This window comes from Mastomys coucha, unplaced genomic scaffold (genome assembly GCF_008632895.1).
Source record: "Mastomys coucha isolate ucsf_1 unplaced genomic scaffold, UCSF_Mcou_1 pScaffold17, whole genome shotgun sequence".
NCBI lineage: Eukaryota > Metazoa > Chordata > Mammalia > Rodentia > Muridae > Mastomys > Mastomys coucha.
In genome coordinates this window covers 14,426,331-14,450,210 of record NW_022196899.1, presented here as the reverse complement: position 1 = coordinate 14,450,210, position 23,880 = coordinate 14,426,331, and the positions used below count along the sequence as shown (strand labels likewise).

Below are 23,880 nucleotides of genomic sequence, written 5' to 3'. Positions count from 1 at the left end.
AATTGAAATTAATTGGAAGGAAAAATAAGTATGTGGTTCTGTTTGTTCTGTGAGCTGTAAGTGAGCAGCTGCAGATGTTTTGAAACTGCAAGGAAACTGTTTGTAAATGTTTGTTTATGAAAACACGACAGTGTTCGGTATCTTTGAGCCAGTCAGCTTATTGTTTGAAATGTCCCTTGGCTCAAGGAAGGCAGTGTTCTATTTTCTACTAGAGGGCTCCTAACAACGCAAAATTGCTTTGGTATTAGGAGTGTTGGCTAAGCCAGACTGAAGAAGAAGGGGATGTTAATCCTTTAGGAATAAAGGAACACACAAAGGAGCTGCCTGTCAGAGCCAAGTTCAGGAAGAGGGGAGCTGACCTGAACAGGTTCGCTGCCGGCAATGAAAGCAGAAATTCCTTGGTGAATCAGCAGTGGCAAAAGGAAAATTACCTGTGGCAAACTTTAAAACAAGAGGACATAGTAGTTTGGGTGTAAACTGGCTATACAAACATCTTCTCTTAGTCCTTAAGTATTTTTTGATATATGAACTGTATACTAATACATGAACTGTGTACCAATACATGATGTTGTTCTCTTGGGCAGAAATTTTGTTTTAAATTGGTAAGCCAAGGAATCCATGTTATTTTATATTATTTTACATTGTACAGAAGAACAGCCATATCCAGAAGGCAAAATATATATAATACATTCTTTCAACTCTTTTGGAAAGAGTGTGCCCTTAACTCCTCCTGCGAACATATTCTAATTTGAGATTTGTTGAGTGGCATGTGGTAATTTTTTGATTACTAATCAAATTTCATAGGAAGCATCACTCACCAGTAACTCTTTATTTTTCTGTTGACGTAGAGCTATTCACTTTACATCAGCCTAGCACCCTTAGCTTCTATCCCAGCCCGTTTACTTAGAAAGTAAAAGGAGCCCAACATAGAAGAGGAGGGTGACATCACAGTAGCTAGCCAGCTCGAATCCTTTTTATTACAGTTAGTGGGACTGTTATCTTAACTTACACAGAATTCAAATGAACTATTCAAGTGGGGAAACCTGTACATTTGGCCAGCATTTTATTGCTGCCTTTCAGTTCCCCACCAAGTTTATACTTCAGTTTCTCAATCTGTCTTTACCGAATTTATTTGCATTGGAGGTGATCAGTCATTTATACTACATTGACTAGCATCAGCCAAAGTCCAAGAGCCCTAAGATCTCATAGCATCTCCCCGTATGTCATCATATTTGATGTTTCCACCAGCCTTACCAGCCTGAATATGCATACTTACAACCTCATTCTTTTTATTTATTTATTTATTTATTTATTTATTTATTTATTTAGTGGTTTTTCTCTGTATAGCCCTGGCTGTCCTGGAACTCACTCTGTAGACCAGGCTGGTCTCGAACTCAGAAATCCACCTGCCTCTGCCTCCCAAGTGCTGGGATTAAAGGCATGGGCCAAAACTGCCCGGCTTACAACCTCATTCTTATCCATTGTTTTACAGATAAAGGCAATGAGTCACAAATGACTGAAAATCCTAGCTCTATGCCATAAGAAATCAATCATATGTTTGATCCAGACCTTGTGGACCTCGCCTCTATGCTCCTCACACACCTCTGGCCTTATCGACTGGGGCTCATGTGTCCTCAAGTGAATTGTTCTAAGGTAGTTCTAAGTACATTATAGAAATAATACACAATCCTACTCAAAGTAAATATATTATAGATAGGAATAAATGAAAGATGCATTTTATCATATAACATTCTGCTGGGAAAACTTTAACTACATCATTCCTGAGGGTGTGGGAAAGACAGAATGTAATGAGTAATTCTTCAGCTCTACATAGGGCTTCTCCTGTTGTCGCCATTGACCCTGTCGAAAAGGCCAGACGAAAACACTACCTGAAACAATGCTATTATTCATTGCACTTGAGTTTATTGGCATCTACACCACATTTGGAAGCTTAGACATCTATACGACAGTGTTCTTCAATTATTAATATGCATCAAAATCACCTGCTTGCCCCACCCACAGTTTCTGATCCAGTGGGTCTAGGTGGTGACGGAGTTTTGCATTCCTACTAAGCACTGAATGATCCTGAGGCTCATGGAGTCAGCTAGAAGACAATCTGTAAGCCCAGCTTTGCTGTTGTCCACAGCAGTCGTCATGTCAAGTATGAGGAGCATTTGATCGTGGCTGGTCTCCACTGATAATGTGCTAAGAACGTCAGTGATCTGATGAAATGATGCAGTGAAATGAGAACGGCCTCAATGCTTTTATTGGATAAGTGTTGAAGTAATAGTTTCCATAGCTTAGATTTAATTATATTATCAAGGATAATTTCACCCAGAATCTATTTGATTTAGTTTTCGTTTTTACTTCTTAATGTGGCTGCTATAAAGGCAGTGGTTATACTCGCGGTTCATACTTCATTGCGTTTAAAGAGCACTGTCCAACTTAAAGGACTAGAAAAGAATGGAGAACAGTGGACAACAGAAGATTCAAATCCCCTCAAAACACTGTGCAGTGAGGATGAAGAAGCAAAGAGATGGTATCTGTTCATTTAGGTTTGGCCTGAAGTTGCCAGTTTATACCTCAGCACTTGTCTCAAGTTTTTTCTTTTTTTTAATTGGATATTTTCTTTATTTACATTTCAAATATTATCCCCTTTCCTGGATTTACCCTCCTGGAAAACCCCTATCCCATCTTCCCTCCCCCTGCTTCCATGGGGGTTTTCCTCCACCCACCTACCCACTACCACTTCCCCACCCTCCATTCCCCTATACTGGGGCGTGTATCAAGCCTTCATAGGAACAAGGACCTCTCCTCCCATTGATGCCTGGCAAGGCCATCCTCTGCTACATATGCAGCTGGAGTCATGTGTAATCCTTGGTTGATGGCTCAGTCTCTGGGAGCTCTAGGGTATCTGGTTAGTTGATATTGTTGTTCTTCCTATGAGGTTACAAACCTCCTCAACTCCTTCATTCCTTTCTCTAACTCCTCTATTGGGGACCCCATGCTCACTCCGATGGTTGGCTGAGACCATCTGCCTCTGTATTTGTAAGGCTCTTGCAGGGCCTCTCAGGAAACAGCCATATCAGGTTCCTTTCAACATGAATTTCTTGGCATCCACAATAGTGTCTGGGTTTGGTAACTGTATATGGAATGAAACCTCAGGTGAGACAGTCTCTGGGTGACCTTTCCTTCAGTCTCTGCTCTACATTTCATCTAAATATTTGCTCCTGTGAGTATTTTGTTCTCCTTCTAAGAAAGACCAAAGCAACCACACTTTGGTCTTCCTTCTTATTGACCTTCATGTGGTATGTGAATTGTATCCTGGTTATTTGGAGCTTTTGAGCTAATATCAACTTAGCAGTGAGTGCATCGCATGTGTGTTCTTTTGTGACTGGGTTACCTCACTCAGGGTGATATTATCTAGTTCCATCCATTTACCTAAGAATTTCATGAATTCATCATTTTTAATAGCTGAATAGTACTCCATTGTCTAAATGTACCACATCTTCTGTATCCATTCCTCTGTTGAAGGACATGAGGGTTCTTTCCAGCTTCTGGCTATTATAAATAAGGCTGCTATGAACATAGTAGAGTATGTGTCCTTATTACATGTTGGAGCATCTTCTGGATATATGCCCAGAAGTGGTATAGCTGATCTTCTGTAAGTACCATGTCCAGTTTTCTAAGGAACTGACAAACTGATTTCCAGAGTGGTTGTACCAGCTTGCAATCCCACCAGTGATGGAGGAGTGTTCCTTTCTCCACAACCTCACCAGCATCTGCTGTCACCTGAGTTTTTGATCTTAGCCATTCTGACTGGTGTGAGGTAGAATCGCAGGGTTGTTTGATTTTCAGTTCCCTAATGACTAAAGATATTGAATATTTCTTTTGGTGTTTCTCTACCATTTGATATTATTACTCAGTTGAAAATAATTTGATTCTCGGGAGTATAACTTCTTGAGTTCTTTATATGTTTTGGAAATAAGCCCTCTATTGGTTACAGGATTGGTAAAGGTCTTTTCCATATCTGTTGGTTGCCTTTTTGCCCTATTGACAGTGTCCTTTGCCTTACAGAAGCTTTTATGAGGTCCCATTTGTTGATTCTTGATCTTAGAGCATAAGCCATTGGTATTCTGTTCAGAAAATTCTCCCCTGTGTCCATGTGTTCGAGGATTTTCCTCACTTTCTCCTCTATAAGTTTCAGTGTGTCTGATTTTATGTGGAGGTTCTTGATCCACTTGGACTTGAGCTTTGTACAAGAAGAAAAAAAAATGGATTGATTTGCATTCTTCTGCATGCTAACCACCAGCTGAACCAGCACCATTTGTTAAAAATGCTGGCTTTTTTCCATTGAATGGCTTTAGCTCCTTTGTGAAAGATCAAGTGGGTTCATTTCTGGGTCTTCAACTCTATTCCATCGATCCACCTTCCTGTCTCTGTATCAATAGCATGCAGTTTTTATCACTATTGTTCTGTAGTACAGCTTGAGGTCAGGATGCTGATTCTCCCAGGAGTTCTTTTATTGTTGAGAATAGTTTTCATTATCCTGGGTTTTCTGTTATTCTAGATGAATTTGAGAATTGCTCTTTCTAGCTCTATGAAGAATTGAGTTGGAATTTTGATGGGGATTGCATTGAATCTGGAGATTGCATCTGGCAAGATGACCATTATTACTATTTTAATCCTGCCAATCCATGAGCATGGGACATCTTTCCATCTTTTGAGGTCTTCTTTGATTTCTTTCTTTAGAGACTTGAAGCTCTTGTACAGATCTTTCACTTGTTTGGTTAGAGTCACATCAAGATACTTTATATTGTTTGTGACTATTGTTGAAGGGTGTCATTTCCATAATTTCTTTCTCAGCCTGGTTATCTTCTGAGTATAGGAAGGCTACTTATTTGTTTGAGTTAATTTTACATTTGGCCACTTTGCTGAAGCTGTTTATCAGGTTTAGGAGTTCTCTGGTAGAATTTTTGGGGTCACAAGTATGCGATCATATCATCTGCAAATAGTGATATTTTTACTTCTTCCTTTGCAACTTGTATCCCTTTAACCTCCTTTTGTTGTCTAATTGCTCTTGTTAAACTTCAAGTACTATATTGAATAGATAGGGAAAGAGTGGGCAGCCTTTTCTAGCCCCTGATTTTAGTGGAGTTGCTTCAAGTTTCTCTTCATTTACTTTGAATGTCTGCTACCGGTTTGCTTTATATTGCTTTTATATGTTTAGGTATGGGCCTTGAATTCCTGGTCTTTCCAAGACTTTTAACATGAAGGGATGCTGAATTTTGTCAAAAGCTTTTTCAGCATCTACTTAAATGATCATGTGGATTGTTTTCTTTGAGTTTGTTTACATCGTTGATTACACTGATGATATTGAATTTCATATCTTAAATTCATGGATTTCCATATATTCATCCCTGGGACGAAGCCTACTTGATCATGGTGAATGATCATTTTCATGTGTTCCTGGATTCCGTTGACAAGAATTTTATTTAGTGTTTTTGCATCTATGTTCATAAGGAAGATTGGTCTGAAGTTCCCTTTCTTTGTTTGGTCTTTGTGTGGTTTAGGTATAAGCATAATTGTGGCTTCATAGAACGAATTGGGTAATGTTCTTTTTGTTTCTATTTTGTGGAATAGTTTGAAGAATATTGGTATTAGGTCTTCTTTAAAGGTCTGATAGAACTCTCCACTAAACACATCTGATCCTGTCCTTTTTTGGTCATGAGACTATTAATGAATGCTTCTATTTCTTTAGGGGCTGTGGGACTGTTTAGATGTTTTATCTGATTCTCTTTTAATTTTGGCACCTGGTATGTATCTAGAAAATTGTCCATTTCATCCAGAGTTTACAATTTTGTTGAATATAAACTTTTATAGTAGGATTTGATAATTTTTTGACTTTCCACAGTTTCTGTTGTTATTGTCTCCCTTGTCAATTCTGATTTTATTAATTTGGATACTGGCTCTGTGCCCTCTGGTTAGTCTGGCTAAGTGTTTATCTTTCTTGTTGATTTTCTCAAAGAATCAGGTCCTGTTCTTGTTGATTCTTTGTATAGTTCTTTTTGTTTTTATTTGGTTGATTTCAGCCCTGAGTTTGATTATTTCCTGCTGTCTACTCTTCTTGGGAGTATTTGCTTCTTTTTGTTCCAGAGCTTTCAGATACACTGTCAAGCTGCTAGTGTGAGCTCTCTTCAGTTTCTTTTTGGAGGCACTTGGAGCTATGAGATTTTATCTAACCACTGCTTTCATTGTATCCCAAAAGTTTTGGTAAGATGTGTCTTCATTTTCATTAAATTCTAAAAAGTCTTTAATTTCTTGCTTTATTTCTTTCTTGACCAAGTTATCATTGAGTAGAGCGTTGTTCAGCTTCCATGTGTATGTGGGCTTTCTGTTGTTTTTGTTGTTATTGAAGACCAGTCTTAGTCCGTGATGATCTGATCAGGTGCCTGGGATTATTTCAGACTTCATGTATCTGTTGAGGTCTGTCTTGTGACCAATTATATGGTCAGTTTTGGAGAAGGTACCGTGAGGTGCTGAAAAGAAGGTATATTCTTTTGCTTTAGGATGAAATATTCTATAAATATCTGTTGGGTCCCTGGTCATAACTTCTGTTAGTTTCACTGTGTCTCTGTTTAGTTTCTATTTACACAATCTGTCCATTGCTGAGAGTGGGGTGTTGAAGTCTCCCACTATTATTGTGTGGGGTGTAGTATGTGCTTTGAGCTTTAGCAAAATTTATTTTATGAATGTGGGTTCCCTTGCATTTGGAGCATAGAATTTCAGAATTGAAACTTCATCTTGGTAGATTTTTTTTTAACCAGTATGAAGTGCCCTTCCTAATTCTTTTGAAAACTTTTGGTTGAAAGTTGATTTTATTCAATATTAGAATGGCTACTCCAGCTTGTTTCTTGGTACCATTTATTGTGTAAATATAGACATATTGTGTAAATTTGTTTTTCTCATGGAATATCTTGTTTTCTCCATCTATTATAATTGAGAGTTTTGCTGGGTATAGTAGCCTAGGCTGACATTTATGTTCTCTCAGGGTCTGTATGACATCTGCCTAGGATCTTGGTGCTTGGAAAATTGTTGTCCAATCTGTTACACTGAGGTAGTGTCTGTCTTTGTCACTGGGTTCATTTCCTGTATGCAGCAAAATGGTGGGTCCTGTTTATGTATCCAGTATGTTAGTCTATATCTTTTGGGGTGAATTGAGTCCATTAATGTTAAAAGATATTAGGAAAATGTGATTGTTACTTCCTATTATCTTTGTTGTTAGAGGTGGAATTATGTTTGTGTGGCTATCTTCTGTTGGGTTTGTTGAAATATTATTTTCTTGCTTTTTCTAGGGTGTAGTTTCTCTCTTTGTTTTGGAGTTTTCCATTTATTATCATTTGAAGGGCTGTATTTGTGGAGACATATTGTGTAAATTTGTTTTTCTCATGGAATATCTTGTTTTCTCCATCTATTATAATTGAGAGTTTTGCTGGGTATAGTAGCCTAGGCTGAAATTTATGTTCTCTTAGGGTCTGTATGACGTCTGCCTAGGATCTTCTAGCTTTCATAGTCTCTGGTGAGAAGTCTTGTGTAATTCTGATAGGCCTGCCTTTATATATTACTTGGCTTTTTTCCTTTATTGCTTTTAAAATCCTTTTTTTAATGCATTTGGTATTTTGATTATTATGTGACGAGAGGAATTTCTTTTCTGGTCCAGTCTATTTGGAGTTCTCTAGGCTTCTTGTATGTTCATGGGCATCTCTTTCTTTAGGTTAGGGAAGTTTTCTTCTATAATTTTGTTGAAGATATTTACTGGCCCATTACCTTGGGAGTCTTCACTCTCTTCTATACCTACTATCCTTAGGTTTGGTCTTCTCATTGCATCCTGAATTTCCTGGATTTTGGGGTTAGGAGCTTTATTCATTTTGTACTTTCTTTGACTACTGTGTCAATGTTTTCTGTGGTATATTCTGCCCCTGAAATTCTCTCTTCTATCTCTTGTATTCTGTTGGTTATCCTTTTATCTATGACTCCTGATCTCTTTCCTAGGTTTTTTAACTCCAGAGATGTCTTCCTTTGTGATTTCTTTATTGTTTCTATTTCCATTTTTAGATCCTGGATGGTTTTGTTCATTTCCTTCACCTGTTTGATTGTGTTTTCCTCTAGTTCTTTAAGTGACTCTTGTGTCTCCCCTTTAAGGGCTTCTACCTGTTTATCTGTGTTTTGTATTTCTTTAAGGGAGTTGTTTATGCCCTTCTTAAAGATATCTATCAACATCATGAGAAGTGATTTTAGACCTGAATCTTGCTTTTCCTATGTGATGGTATATCCAGCACTTGCTATGGCGGGAGAATTTTGTTCTGATGATACCAAGTAACCTTGGTTTCTGTTGTTGATGTTCTTAATCTTGCCTCCTGCCATCTGATTATATCCAGTGAGTGCCCCCTGCCCTCACTATATCTGACTGGAGCCTGTCCTTCCTATGATCCTGGTTGTGTCAGAACTCCTCAGACTCCAGCTGTCTCTATGATCCTGTGATTTTGTGATCCTGGGATCCTGAGATCCTGGATATGTCAGAGTTCTTGGAATCAAGCTGTCTCTGGGACCCTGAGATCCTGGTGTGACCAATTTCTTGGGATCCTAGAATCCTGGGTGTGTTAGAGTGACTGGGAGTGGAGCATCCTCTGGGTGTTGTGGGACTGCCTGCAGAGTTCAAGCCCAAGGTATCGTCTCAAGTTTTAATGTACAAATTATATAATACCTACCATCTTACATGTGTTTCAGTATTTATCAAAAGTCTTTTTATAATTCTTTAACCAAGGCTGGAGGGATGGCTTAGCCAGTAAAAAGGAACGTACAGCTGAGGCTGCTGACCTCAGTTCTAGAACCTACATGGTAGAGGGAGAAAAATGTAGTCCTGAAAGATGTCCTCTGACCTTCACACACATGTGCCATTGCATGCATAACCTCACACATGCACACACAAACACTAAATCAATCATCAATCAATCAATTAACCAACCAATCAATAATAAGATGCAACAGTTCTTTAAAACAGACAAGATTATAATAACAAAATTTTCTACTGAGTTTAAAAATTAAAAATTTTAACCAGTCTTTACAACTGAGAACAGTCTTCTCTTCAGTTGGTGTGACTTGCCTTTGAATAACCTTATCAAAGTTTATGTTTTCGATATGTGTTTCATCTTCCAACTCTCTCACTTGTTTCCTGTAGCAAATATGAAACCGAAGTGAAAACAGGTGGTGGCATTCCCAGGCTAAGCACCTTGTAATGTTTAAGGAATAACAGAGCAGGATATTGAATTACCGGTTGGAGGTGTTTGATAAGTAAAAGAACAAAGTCTTTTTCTGGAACTCCACTCTTGTCCAACTTTACTTGGGTCCTACGATTTCTGCACAATTCCTTGATACTGAAGAACAAACAAAATCTTGGGGCTGAGATGGCTTAGCAGTTAACAGTACTTCTTGCTCTTTCAGAAGAACTGGTCTAATTCCCAGCACCCACATGGCAGCTCACAAACATCTATAACAACTCTAGTCCCAGGGGATCCAACACCATCATTTGACCTAATAGGGCACTGCATACATGTGGTGCACATATATTCATGCAGGCAAACATTCATACACATAAAATGAAGTAAATCTAAAACCCTTCAAAGCTTATGACAAGCATAACGCATACAAGAATGGGGTCTCAAAACCTAAATAGAAAACAATCAGATAACATGTCCTTTCTGTCATTGATTCTCTTAGGACAGAAGGTTCTGACATTCTCTAAACTACTGAATGAATCATTCAGTATCAGAATGAATCAGATGCTACACGATGTTGTAAAGATCTTCCCTCTTTACTCACCTCTGTTTTATTTTTCTGGTCAGCTGAACCACATTAACGAATTGTACAACTAATAATTTATATTTTGCCACAAAGAATTCAGGACTGTGTTCATTTCCCTATGACTTATTTTAATATTACTTTGTGCCTTGCTTTTGCAGGGTACGGTAATCTTGCCTCCCGAATTGTAGGGCTTGCTTTTAATTTTATTTTTCACCATAAACCATTCTTTTCACAAAATTTCATCTTTCAACAATATTAAACAGATATGAATTCTACAAAGGCTCACAGCTTTTAACTATAAATGGAATGAAAGAAGCTAATCTAAGCAGGATCTACCAGTATACATGGAAATCATTTTCCTCAAGTGTTAACTTTATAAAGAAAGAACGAAACTGTTACTATATAGATTATACATGTAATTTCTTCATTTATTCTGAAATTTTTTTATTTTGTTATTACAATTAAAAGACTGTTCAATATAGGATTATTAACATATGCCATTACATATACTTATACAAAAAAGCTGACTTAACATATTTTGCTTGACAAGACAGTTGCCTTCCCCTGCAAAAGTTGAAGAGAAACACTATGCTATTTTGGTGTTTCAGGGGATTTTATTAAGTATATAAGCTCCCTCAAGATTGCAGAAGCCTAAAGACTTTGATTGCCAAAGTCAGTTTCACCAAACTAGCAAATGGGAAAGCCACAATCAGAACTGACACCTGTCCAGGGGTGATTTGCATAACATTCCTACTGTAATAGGGACACTGAGTAATTTGAAAAAATGTATGTAAGATAATTTTATTTTCTGCTTCTAGATTTAAGCCTTATAGATCTGTGGTTTATGTATTTAAAACTTTAACATAAAATTATTGTCATGTAGATAATAATGTCTAAGCATAAAAATCACAGTGCACATAAATTCTAGTTTCAGAAGAGTCTAAATCCACACTGTCTTGCCTGACTAGTCACTTAGTCTTCCCTTTATATTGATGTTTCAAAGTAAAATAAAACAGTTTCAGTAATTGAATCAGGATACACACACACACACACACACACACACACATTGGATGTTTGTGGACGGACAAAAGAAACTTTCTTGCAGATGACCTGAATTCCATTCCCAGCACCCACATCAAGCAACTCACAACTGCCTTTAATTCTAACTCCAGGAGAACAGATCCCTTTGCTCCACACCCATGGATACCTGCATTCAGAGGCTCAAATACACACATAGATATACACATAATTAAAAATAAAATGAAGCTGCTTCTTAATCTAGGGGAGAGAGGTTGACACATGGAATGACGGATATTACTGAGAGGTCCACAAGAGTTCTTGCTTTTCCTCCCATTGTCTAGGACTGCCATATGCAGGCTCCATTACTACACCATCAGAACTCTGTTTTATTCCTCATGGCCAGGCTCCTGATGGAATGAACTGTGGGGAGCACAGTGGAAAACTACGTGACCTGCAGAATTTGAGCGTGAAGAAGACATCAGTCAGTGTACTCACAGGCTTTCATTTAATTCCTTTCCTAGCCTCTAGAGCTTTCAGCTCTCCTCACTCCTTGAACTCCCCTCCCCACCATTTAACCCTTTATATTTAAGATTATTTTCTGGTAAAACCATAGTGTCAAAGGGGGATTTTTTTTTTAAGCACCATAATTACACTTGATCACTTATCTTTGATCACTATCAATTTTTTTTTCATTTTGAAATTTAAAAAAGCAAAACACAGCCAAGAGTTTGGGATGGTTGGGAGGACATGCTTGGGGCATGTGGTATTTTGACTATAATTCAAAGTGAGTAGGGATTTCAAGACAGAGAGACTTATCCTGAGAATGTAAGATATGGTATTGACATTTTACTTTTATCAACATTCATATGCCAGGTTGAAAAGAACTTCTTCATTTTCTTTCATAAAGGACTTGGTACCAAAGCCTAATGCCCAAGTTAGATCACCAGGGCACTTAGTTGAAAAAGAGAAATGACTCTCTTAAGTTGTCCTCTGATCTGAACATGTATGCTGTAGCGTAAACACAAACACACACATACGCACACATACAAGGTACAAACACGCACACACAGCATGAAACAGATAATTCTTAATAGACAGAGAATCAAAATGCTTAAGGAAATAAAAGAACACACAGAAGTCATAAAATAGGCATAAATTGTCAGGAAATAACACATAGGTTTTTTTGTTTGGTGTGTTGGTTTGTCTGGTTGGTTGGTTGGTTGGATGGTTGGTTAAGAAATTAGTAGGAACTACAATTTCAATGCCAATTTCTATGAGTTAATGAATTCATAGTGCACAATTGCTGGAAATTGTTCCCAGAAATGTTGCTGGGGAAGATGGACATACAGGAAAAGAAAGGACTGCTTTCTAATGTCTGATTTGTAAAACAGACACAAGAAAGTGTTTTGAATAGTATGGTTTATTGAGTTGTCCAACACTGTAAGCAAATAACTTATAAATAGGCTTATTCCTTTTGTATATGAACTAATTATATGAAAGATGAATAAAAATACTGCTTGTGAAAATACAACTGTGATCTAACGTGGGCGTTAGGCTTGGTGTCAACTGCCATTACCCACCAAGGCCACCGGCCCAGACTCTCACTTTTTGAAAGGAAAGTGAGACACTCCTTTCAACCTGGGGTATAGATGTTGATAAAAGTAAAATGTCAATCCCATATCTTACTTAGTTTCTCTATCTCTATTAGTGGAGCTATACTAATAGAGAGTCTGTTTTATTTTTAGATTGCAAACTTACTAAAACTAAAGCAGAACACAGTTTAGATAGGTTTTGGATTGCCTAAAAGCTTGAAGTATTAACAATCTAGTCAAAAGTCTTGGGAACTTTTTTTTTTCAATACTAGAGAAGAAAGAAGAACAGTCTCTGGTCAGCCTCTGGCTTCAGGGAACCAAGGAAAATGTAGAGAAAGACCAAGTAATGCCCACAGAATAAGCAGATAGAAGGCCCCACCTGCACCATGGTAAATTTATTCAGCTGCTTCTAGTTTCATTTTACCCATGCACCTTGAAAAACAGCTTGAAGTTTTAAGCCTTTTAATGGCAACCTGAGAAATTCACCACTGATAAGCCTGTTTGTATTCTCTCGTACTTTCCTTAGGGATAGGCGTTCTGAGTCAATGCTTGCCTTAAAAAAAAAAAAAGTATAGTTTCAACTTATTGGACACTATTAAAATGAATGCCCAGTAGTTACACATAATTTCATTTCCTTGTATGTTTTCTGTTCAGAGAGACTCAATTCCCGTCTTACGGAAGACGAGACTGAGGCTGTAACATCAGAGAAATGGTATGACAAACTAGAATCACACACTGTTCTGGAAATGACACAGGGTGATATGTTAGAAGTATTTATACTCCAAATCCTTCTTGCCTGGCCTATGGGAAAATGGTCCATAAAATCCCTGCATTCCATGGAGCTTACATAAAGGGCAATAAAAGGACCTAAAATTAGGCAGTTTTCCCCACTGACTCTTTAATCCTTATTGAAAATTTTAATTACTCCATAAACCCATAAAACATACATATTTATGCACTGCCATGATATTTTAATAAGTGTACATATTGTGTGATGGCAAATAGGGTCAAATTTATTTATCTCTTTAAATATTTCTTATTCTCTTTTTTTCTATGATAAAAACACTCGGAATCCCTTCTTTCAGCTTCTTGAGATGTGCATCTAAGTCAGCCTACTGTGTAAGAGAACAAGAGCAGTTCTAACCTCCCCCTTACTGACCCTCAGCACCCATTTGATTCTTACTTTTATTAGCATTCTTTCTGTTCAGGATCCAGCTCCCTGGGCACAAACAAAGGCAACTGATTTCCTTGTCTTACAATTTTAGTTTTCCTAATATATCACAATTTCTGCCCCAAGCAGACTGACTCCTTTTATCTTCAAGGAAAGTAGAGTCCCATGGTCATTGCTCCTTCACCCTCATAGAAGGCAGGTGACAACTATAGGAGTTCCTATATAACCTGATGACTCCATTGTTCTACGACATGGTTAGGAGGAAGGTTTTTATTGTAGATATAAGAGAAACAACAACCAGAGTCATCTAGAAGTGTCTAGAACAGAAAAAGAGAAAGAAAAGAAGACCGATCACGGCCGGCAGACAGGACCTGGCCGAGAAAGAAGCAGTCTCAGAGAGTACAAGCAAGAGAGAGAAGGAGAGACAATAGGATGAGGTTAAGAAAGCAAGAAAAAAGATGGGGCAGGCAAAGAAAAGAGAGGAGGAGGGAAACAGAGAACATAGCAAGATAGTAAGGGTTCTGAGCAGCTGAGAGGATGGCGACCCGTGAGCTAAGGGTAGGGGAGAAGATGGAAGGAGCTGGCATGGAGTTAGGAATGTGTACCAGGCACTTGTGATAATGAAGGAGCCTGGAAGCCACCATGCTAAAAGCTACCACAGATAACAATCTGTCCTTTCTGCCTTCTGGAATTTGGTGATAGAAAGTTTCCCTTGGAGCTGACAGTTCCATCTGTCATTCTTCTCTAAGGTCCATGTTTCTCTGAAAAACGTATCACAGTAGTGTTAATGCAGAATGGAGAATGTCATGGCACCCTCCCGTTCAGAAAGTCCCAGTACGCGTTTGGACCAACACTTTGAAGAGGTCATTGAGCAGCTGTAGATTCCTAAGAACCAATTCCCATAAATGTGCTGTAGACATCTCTAAAGAGGGAACGGTCCAGGCTATGACTTCATCTCCACTACCTTTTGGCTGGCCAGCTTCCTGCCTTGAAGTTCTTACTGCTCTTTCCCCTCCACCCGTATCCTCACAGCCCCCTCTTCCAAAATACAAATGTTTTCGTTAAGTTCCTCTGCCATTTTCATGTTCTACACTTCTCAACCAGCTGAGTCAACTATAAACAGAGAACATCTCACAGGCCCCAAAACACAATGGAGATAATTCTCCTGTCTTCCTCTGAGAAGTAAACACTGTAAAGAAAGAAAACTCTGCCTTACTCATTTGCATACTTGAAAATTGAAGGTAGCAGCGTAGCAGGTGTTGGGGACTGTGATCCATAAGTAAGGGTCTGCAGAATACATCTATCCATATTTATGTTCCTTTTATCTTAACCCATAAAATTCTTCTTACCTCTTTGTTTTCAAATCTTGAGTATGAGAAATATGTTCCTTGTTAGGTGATAAATCTTGGTCATTATTCAAATGTTTATGGATATGTTAGCATCTTCAGTGCTGTGTCTAGAATCTCTCAAATAACACACTCATTAATTAATTAGTCTATACCTCATTAAAACTCCCAAGTATGAGTTCTGCCTTAGAGTTTCTATTGCTGAGACCCTAAACATCATATACAAAGCAACTTGGCCAAGAAAGGGTTTCTTTCACCTTACAGCTTGTAGTCCACCATCCAAGAGAAGTCAGAGCAGGAATCTGGATGTAGCAACTGAAGCACTGGAAATGTGCTGCGTACTGACTGGCTCCCCATAGCTTGCCCAACCTGCTTTCTTATAGAACCCCATGGCTACCATTTCAAGGATGGTACCACCCACAAAAAGCCACATCGAGCATTAACAAAATGCCCTACAGGCCAATCTTATAGACATTTTCTCACTTGTAGTTTTTTCTCAGATAACACTGGTTTGTCTAGAATTGACAACAACTACAACAAGGACAACAACAAAAATCCTGTAGCTGTTCAGAATAAGTTTCTACACATTAACTAGCACCCAGTATAAATCAATTGACGTGCAGGAGAAGCAGATCTCAGTTTTGCAAGTCAGATTTCAAATCCATGCTTATAAATCTGTCTTTTCAAATGCAGATGATCTCCCTTTTTGTTCTAGGCTGGTAGGAGCCTCAGGTTAGTCAGTACAATTTTACTCACTCCGAACAAAATTAATGCAACTTACTGATTAGCGTACTGTCAGGCGGGGAAGAGAAAGGAGAGGAGAATTTCTTTCTTGCTATAGCAACTCAGGGTTCCCTAGGGATTGTCATACTTGAAGTAAATGTCTTTCTATTTTTGGTGTCCTTATCCCCAAGCCAAGCCAAATATTTCTACTCTCAATACAGAGTCAACTTGGGCTTGTTTCATTTTTTTTTTAAAACATTCTTTAACCTTGACATTTCCAAATATTTTCCTGAGGAAAATCCAAGTACTTACAACTAACCTCATATGAGAGTAATAGCAGACAGGCAAGTTAATCTGTACTAAGGTGTGAGTGACTACTAACCAATAAAGGCTCTATGGGGAAAAATCAACATATAAAGAATAGTTATCTAAATAAATTAGACTGTTAGATTGGTCTAAGTCCCATAACTATAATGAAAGCAACAAAAACAGTAAACAAGGCCTTCAAAGGGAAGTCCTTCTGACAGACAAAGAACAAAGCCTATCTCCTGCAAAGCCATTGGTTCTGTCGAGTAACTTGTAACTTAGATGGCTTAGTAAACCACACGTTTCTATGGCTTTTTGGTCTGTTGGTTTCATTTTCTTGTCAATATTGGCAAGGTGACACTGAATGTTTTCCATGAGATTCTGTGAACAAGCAAGAATATAAATTGGGGCTGATGAATCCTAAAGAGAGTAGTCTCAGGTTTGTATGCTCAGAACACCCAGGTAACTTGCCATTCACTCAGGCATTGTCTGCTCTCAATCATGGGCTCTTCATCAGTCAAGTGGGGAGCATATGTCAAGATGCTTAAAGTGTCAAAGCACATGTCCAAAGTTCCAAAACTACTCGGAAAACTTGGGAAGACTTCACAGAAAATATTACACATGGCATAGGTAATGTTTATGTATAGTTTGCTAATGTCCCTATCAGTGAAAGGATGGAGGGCTTTAAAATATATATTAAAATATATAATTTAAATATATATAATATATACACATATATATCTGTACCAAATACCCACAGAAGGAGTTGCAGAGATTAACTATGGAGCAGAGACTGAAGGAAGGGCAAGCCAGCCTAAATATAGCTATCTCCTGAGAGGCTCTGACAGTACCTGACTAACACAGAGGTAGAGGCTCACAGCCATACATCAAACTGAGTACAGGGTCCCCAGTGAAGGAGTTAGCGAAAGGACCAATGGAGCTGAGGGGTTTGCAGCCCCTTAGAACGAACTACAATATGAACTAACTCTAGTACCCTCAGAGCTCCCAGGGTCTCAACCACCAACCAAAGACTGCACATGGAGGGGTCTGATTGTTCAGGCAGCATGTGTATAGTAGAGGATTGCAAATTCAATCATCAATAGGAGGAGAGGACCTCGGCCCTGTGAAGTTTCTGTGCCCCAGTGTAGGGGAATGCCAGGGCCAAAAAGTGGGAGAGGGTGGGGTGGCAGGCATGGGGAGGGGGGAGGCAACAGGGGTTTGTTTTTGTTGTTTTTGTTTGTTTCTTTGTTTTTTGGAGGGGAAACTGGGAATGGAGAAATTTACATGTAAATAAAGAAAATATCTAAAAAAAGAAAGAAAGAAAAAGATGAAGGTGGAACTAGACACTTAAAGAGGGACAATAGATTTAATTACTCAAGAAATGTAAAGAAATCCCTTCTGTTCCTAAGTATTATCACCACAAATGCAGCACCTGAAGTCTTCTGCAATCGACTTTTGATAGCTGAGAGAGCAGATGACAATCACGGGGAGCCGAGGAAGTACAACATCTCTATTCCTTTTCTTCTGCAGGGTACATTTTCAGAGTGGAATGCACAGCCCCCATACATGTAGGAGTTTGATTATGACATCACAGCAGGATCTAGGTAATTAGCACCATGGCCTGCCAGGCTAGTCTCACCTTAAAGCACTGAAGATCCACACCCTGCCTGCAGCATCTCAGCATTCCTCCCAGATCTTCCTGCTGGGTTGACGTAGTAGAGAACTTGTGGGTTTTCAGAATCACACAGCTGAACAGCTTAAGTGCTGATCGTGTGAAATGTTGGAGAAATGTCCACAAAAGTCTCTGTGGAACTCATTCTCAAGCATCAGGACATCTGCATACCATACATAATGGCCCCTGTTCTCCAGGCCTAATTAGAGAGACACCTTAGAAATAATCCTAGCTTAACGTTTCTGTTTGACATCCTTCCTACCCAGATAGCAAATTAAATAGTTAACCTCAAGATTTAGTCCCGAGAGAGCCAATAGGAATGAAAGTCTAGAACTGATTTGGGAATTAAAAAATAATAATAATAAAGTTTCATCCTGATGCAGCCTGAAAACCATGGAAGGAATGTTACTCCCCAGAGCTCTGACCTCTCCTTTCGACGCCTCTTAAATCTACTCCCACAGTGACTGCTTGAGGGAGAAGGCTGATGACCTCTATACCCAAGCAAAGATTGAGAGATGAAATAAATTGGCTGAAAATAAGATGTGTATCTATCACACTTTTAAGGTTAAAGATCTGTTCATTAGCTCTGCTTGCTCTAGAAATGCCTCTCAAGTCTTTCGGTATAGCTGATGTAGTTTTGGTTTATTTTTCAAGGCATATATATGGTATTGTTATCAATCAACTTGGAAGCTAGTTTGCCAATCTACACAGATTTGTGACTTTTTCCCAAAGACTAAAATTGAATTACTAGAGTTGTGATTGAGAATTAAAATTGCTTATTTGCCACAGAATATTACACTTTAAAAAAAAATCTATGTTTTCTCCAGGTGCATATTGAATAGCGTCAGAGACCAATTTGCCCCTTCAAAAAAAAAAAAGAGACATGATCCTTAACTCCTCTATTGAAGATGGAATTAAAAGAATCCAAGATGACTGTCCCAAGGCTGGCAGGCACAGCTACATATTTGTCATGATCCCTACTCTCTACAGCATCATCTTTGTGATGGGAATATTTGGAAACAGCTTGGTGGTGATTGTTATTTATTTTTACATGAAGCTAAAGACTGTGGCCAGTGTTTTCCTTCTGAATCTCGCCCTAGCCGACTTATTCTTCTTGTTGACTTTGCCTCTGTGGGCAGTCTATACCGCTATGGAGTACCGGTGGCCCTTTGGCAATCACCTATGTAAGATCGCTTCGGCCAGCGTCAGTTTCAACCTCTACGCCAGTGTGTTCCTGCTCACGTGCCTCAGCATCGATCGCTACCTGGCCATTGTCCACCCGATGAAGTCTCGTCTCCGCCGCACGATGCTGGTGGCCAAAGTCACCTGCATCATCATCTGGTTGATGGCTGGCATGGCCAGCTTGCCAGTCGTCATCCACCGGAATGTGTATTTCATCGAGAACACCAATATCACAGTTTGCGCTTTTCGTTATGAGTCTCGGCATTCAACGCTCCCCATTGGACTGGGCCTTACCAAGAACATCCTGGGCTTCCTGTTCCCTTTCTTCATTATTCTCACCAGCTATACTCTCATTTGGAAAGCCCTGAAGAAGGCTTACAAAATTCAGAAGAGCACGCCAAAAAATGATGACGTCTTTAGGATAATTATGGCGATTGTGCTTTTCTTCTTCTTTTCCTGGGTTCCCCACCAAATATTCACGTTTCTGGATGTGCTCATTCAGCTGGGCGTCATCCGTGACTGCGAAATTGCTGACATTGTAGACACTGCTATGCCCATCACCATCTGTATAGCTTATTTTAACAATTGCCTGAACCCTCTGTTTTATGGCTTTCTGGGGAAAAAATTTAAAAGATATTTTCTGCAGCTTCTGAAATATATTCCCCCAAAGGCCAAGTCACACGCAGGCTTGTCAACAAAAATGAGTACTCTTTCCTACCGCCCTTCAGATAACATGAGCTCGTCTGCCAAGAAGTCTGCGTCTTGTTTTGAAGTGGAGTGAGAGGGTTCAAAGTTTGCTAGTGAACCGACTCCCTGATAGTAGAAGCCAAAAGAGCATTTGGCTAGACAGCTCACTCACTATCAAAGAACCATTCAACCTCCAGCCTTTTCAGGCTTGAAGCAGAGAAAGGACTCAGTGGACTGTACATGTTTTCTAAAGTGCTAAAGAAAAGCTATTTTCCCCTTTAGAACAAATCGGAGCAAAGCTACTGTTCACTACCGTTTTTTTTTTTTTTGGTTGTTGTTGACTGAATAATAACTGTTTTAAGGACAAAGTCAGAAACTGAGTGGCTGTACTGATTTGGGGGGAAAAATGCACTGGCAGAAATACAATGTCTCCAGTCCCCTCTCAATTCTAGTACTTTTGATTTCCACATGAAGGTGTTTAGAAGGTATTAAATCTGGAGATGGGAGATCAAGATGCAAAAAAAGGATGCAAAATGGAGATGGGAGGTCAAGCGTTTCCAAGGGACAAGGAAGCAACACTCCTGTTTAGCTACTAGTGGCTATGACGACATTGTCCCTAACACTACACATTTTGTGCTAAGACTTGCTAGGCAGTAGTCATCAACTTTCAAAACGTTTTGTAAAGTTCAGCCATGGTCTCAAGAATTCAAAGCAATGTGCCAAAAACAGTGCCCACAGAACAGCTTTCTTGTAGAATGTATTACTGCAGTCGCAAAGCCAAACTGCTCCTAAAGCTGTGATTCTGCCCCAGGCAGTTGTGTCTTCCTACACGGATCAGTGTTATTTCATATCTAAGAAAATGTAGTCTTTGTTAAGCAGATTTATCATAAAGTATATTCTATGGTTCTAAAAATGTATATATTACATATGTATATGTATAGCTATATCTCTAAGCTGTTGTTTAAAGTCTAGTAAAGTTATATTTATCTTGAAATAAAAATTCATCATAATGTATTTAATCTTCATTACTTAAAACATATATTATTTTATTATTTATTTTTAGCTAAACCATGAGTAAACATGAGAATATTTTTTAAAAATTTATTCATTTATTTTATGTATATGAGTACACTGTTGCTCACACACACACACACACACACACACACACACACACACACACACATATATATATATAAAGACATTCAGACACATCAGAAGAGGGCATTAAATCCCATTACAGATGGTTGTGAGCCACCATGTGATTGCTAGGAATTGCTAAGGATCTCTCGAAGAGCATCCAGTGCTGTTAACCACTGAGAACCGCACATGAAGGTATTTTTAAGCTTAGTTTAATTATAACTTAATATGGGTAATTGTAACTTTTTATTACATTTATTTATTGTGATGCACACATGGCATACATGGTGATATTAGAGGATAACCTGTGGGAGTCAGTTCTCTCTGTTCCCTGGACTCAACATAAGTCATCAATTAGACATGGGACAAGCACCTTTACCTACAGAACCATTTCAGTGGACGCTATACATTTCTAAATCTTACTTTTGAAAAGATATATAAAAAAATACTTGATTTTAATGAACAATATATAATAAATACATCATTTTGCAATTTTCAAAGTTATTCTGTATCACAACAAAAATAGCCATTCTTTATAACACAAAATAATACATTATTTTACCTGTCATTTTAGTATTGGGATTTATCTAATTTTATATATATGACCACTGTAGGAAATATAGAAGATATAAAAATGATGAAATAATAAAAAGTCTTATCCAGTGTCCCAGTGGGAAAAGAAAAAGATCCATTAACATTTTAATCCATTTGCTTCTGGATAGTTTGTGCTCAAGTATACAAATTACTATGCTGAATCATAACATTCATAGAACATTACTTTTTCACTCAATGTCATAAACACAGTTCTTACCCTAATCATTTTCCCCCCCAGGATTTGATTGTTATCAGCAAAGGCATACCTTTACATGTAGCTAATCACCATTTTGGAGCCCTTTTGTTTTCAGTTCTGTAATTTCATTGAGATGAGCATTCAAGTACATGGCTATGGCAGATTTCTCATTCTCAAGCAAGTATAATGAGTATAAGGAGTATACAGTTGTAATCATTACTCAGTGTTCTCTAAAATATATAAAATAATTTATAACATTGCCAACTGTTTGACACAGCAACGTGAGAAATTTATAAAATTTCATCAGAGAAGATTTTGCCGTGTTCATGCACATGTGAGGGAGAGGACGTAGTTGAATCTTAAGGACCCGCTTTAACATAATGTTCCTATCATATGACTGTGTCATTGTTCAACTAGATATTTCAACTGTCCGTGAGGTCCACCCACAGAAGTCTCAGATACTTATTCTTGCCCAAAAATTTGTGACCAAGAGATTTAGTGATATATAAACTACTTGATGAGAGTTGTGAAGATATAAATCCTTCAGAGAGGTTCTGGTCCATAAGGCAGAATCCTCACCAGTGGCCTCTTGCGCTCACTCTCATTCCATAAAGAGTTACATGTGGGAATAGGTGGTTACCTATGCCTCATGTGCTTTCTCTTGGATCATTTGAAATTTCACTAATATAATGCCTGATACCAATGTTCTTTTATTTTCACAAAGAATCACCCTCAAACATTAAATTCTACCTCACCCCAAATTATAGGATAGACTTACTTCTACCTGAAACACCTTCCTGGTCAACTTTATACCATGCTTTTTTTTTTTCAACTATTATAGCTTAAGTAAACAGAAGCATTTCAAGTTCGTTAACCTAATGGATACTTATATTTGATAAAATTTCTTGAAGAAAATTATATTTAGATAATTCCCCCATCTCTTGTATTAACAAGTATAAATGTCATGTTATATATCTCACTTTTGCTTTAATTTTCATAAATTGCCCAGAGAAAAATGGTAGTCAAATAGCAGGCCTTTACTGTTCCCTATTCTCCATATCCAGTCCCCCAGTCTCATCCCCAAAATACCTACTGCAGCTTCCTCTCCTCCCACATCCATCTCCAGTGGATCACAAAGATCTCTGTCACCCTTAACATTATTCCTGACTCTGCTTTATCCCAGTCTCCAACTCTAGAAGGTACATCCTGGAACACATATGCCACTCTGACAAAGAAAGCAAATAGGCTGATGACAGACCTTAGCCTCTTCCTCCAGTCCCCCAAGTTCATACCCTGCTCTATAGCAGACCTTCTACTATGGCCTCTCCTCATTCTTTGTCCTCATTCCCACTATGGAACATAATGAAAGCTGTTCTAAGAGGCAAGTTCATGGCACTAAGAGCCTACATTTTAAAAAAAGGAATTAGAGAGATCTCATCTGAATAACTTCATAGCACACCTGAAAGTTCTAGAACAAAAAGAAGAAATCATGTCCCAAAGAATAGATGGCAAGATATAATAAAACTCTGGGTTGAAATCAATAAAGTAGACAAAATACAAAGAATGATAAAACAAAGAGCTAATTCTTTGAAAAATTCAATCAGATTGACAAACTCTTAAGCAAGGTAGCTAAAAGGAAGATGGAAAATACTCAATTGAGAAAATTAGAAATGAAAAGAGGTTATAGCAACAGACACTGAGGAATCCAAGAGAATCATACTTTTAAAACCTGAAATCCAGCCAATTGCAAAGCTGGGAAAAATCATTTTCTCATTACATGGAATTTACCAAAGTTAAAGATCAAATAAGTAATATAAATGGATGTATAACTGATAGTGAAATAGAAGCTTTCATTAAAACTCTTTCAACTTAAAAGGGAGCAGGGCTTAATGGTTTTAGCAAAGAATTCTACCAAACTTTCAATATTCTTCAAATTAATCCACAAAATATAAATGGAAGGAACATTACCCACATCATTCTATGAGGTCATAGTTACCTTGATACCCAAACTATATGAAAAGATATCAAAGAGGACTACAAACCAATTTCTCTTATGAACATAGATGTAAAAATGGCAAATAAAATGCTTTCAAACTGAGCCCAAAAACACATTAAAAAACCATACTCATCATGATCTAGTAGACTTTATCCTAGAAATACAGGGATAATTCAATACACATAAATCAATAAATAAAGTCCATCATATACTGAAAGGCAAAAAACACATGATCATTTCATTAGATGCAGGAAAGATCTCTAACAAATCCAATACTGCTTTGTGATTAGAGATATATGAGATACACTTCAACATAATAAAAGCCATTTACAGCAAGCCCATAACCAACATCAACTTAGAGAGAAACTCAGATCAATTCCACTAAAATCAGGAACAA

At 38.1% G+C, this 23,880-nt stretch overlaps 1 protein-coding gene across 1 annotated transcript in view; it reads left to right on the top strand.

Annotated features, from left to right (window-relative positions):
• The window catches only part of Agtr1 (angiotensin II receptor type 1), a 59,750-nt gene extending 39,176 nt beyond the window's left edge, over positions 1-20,574 (top strand). Inside the window, exon 2 of the mRNA XM_031376436.1 lies at positions 18,519-20,574. Within this exon, the coding sequence (XP_031232296.1) occupies positions 18,575-19,654 (1,080 nt within the window). The 5' untranslated portion in view covers positions 18,519-18,574 and the 3' untranslated portion in view covers positions 19,655-20,574. The remainder of the gene's footprint in view (positions 1-18,518) is intronic.
• Positions 20,575-23,880: the final 3,306 nt, after the last annotated feature.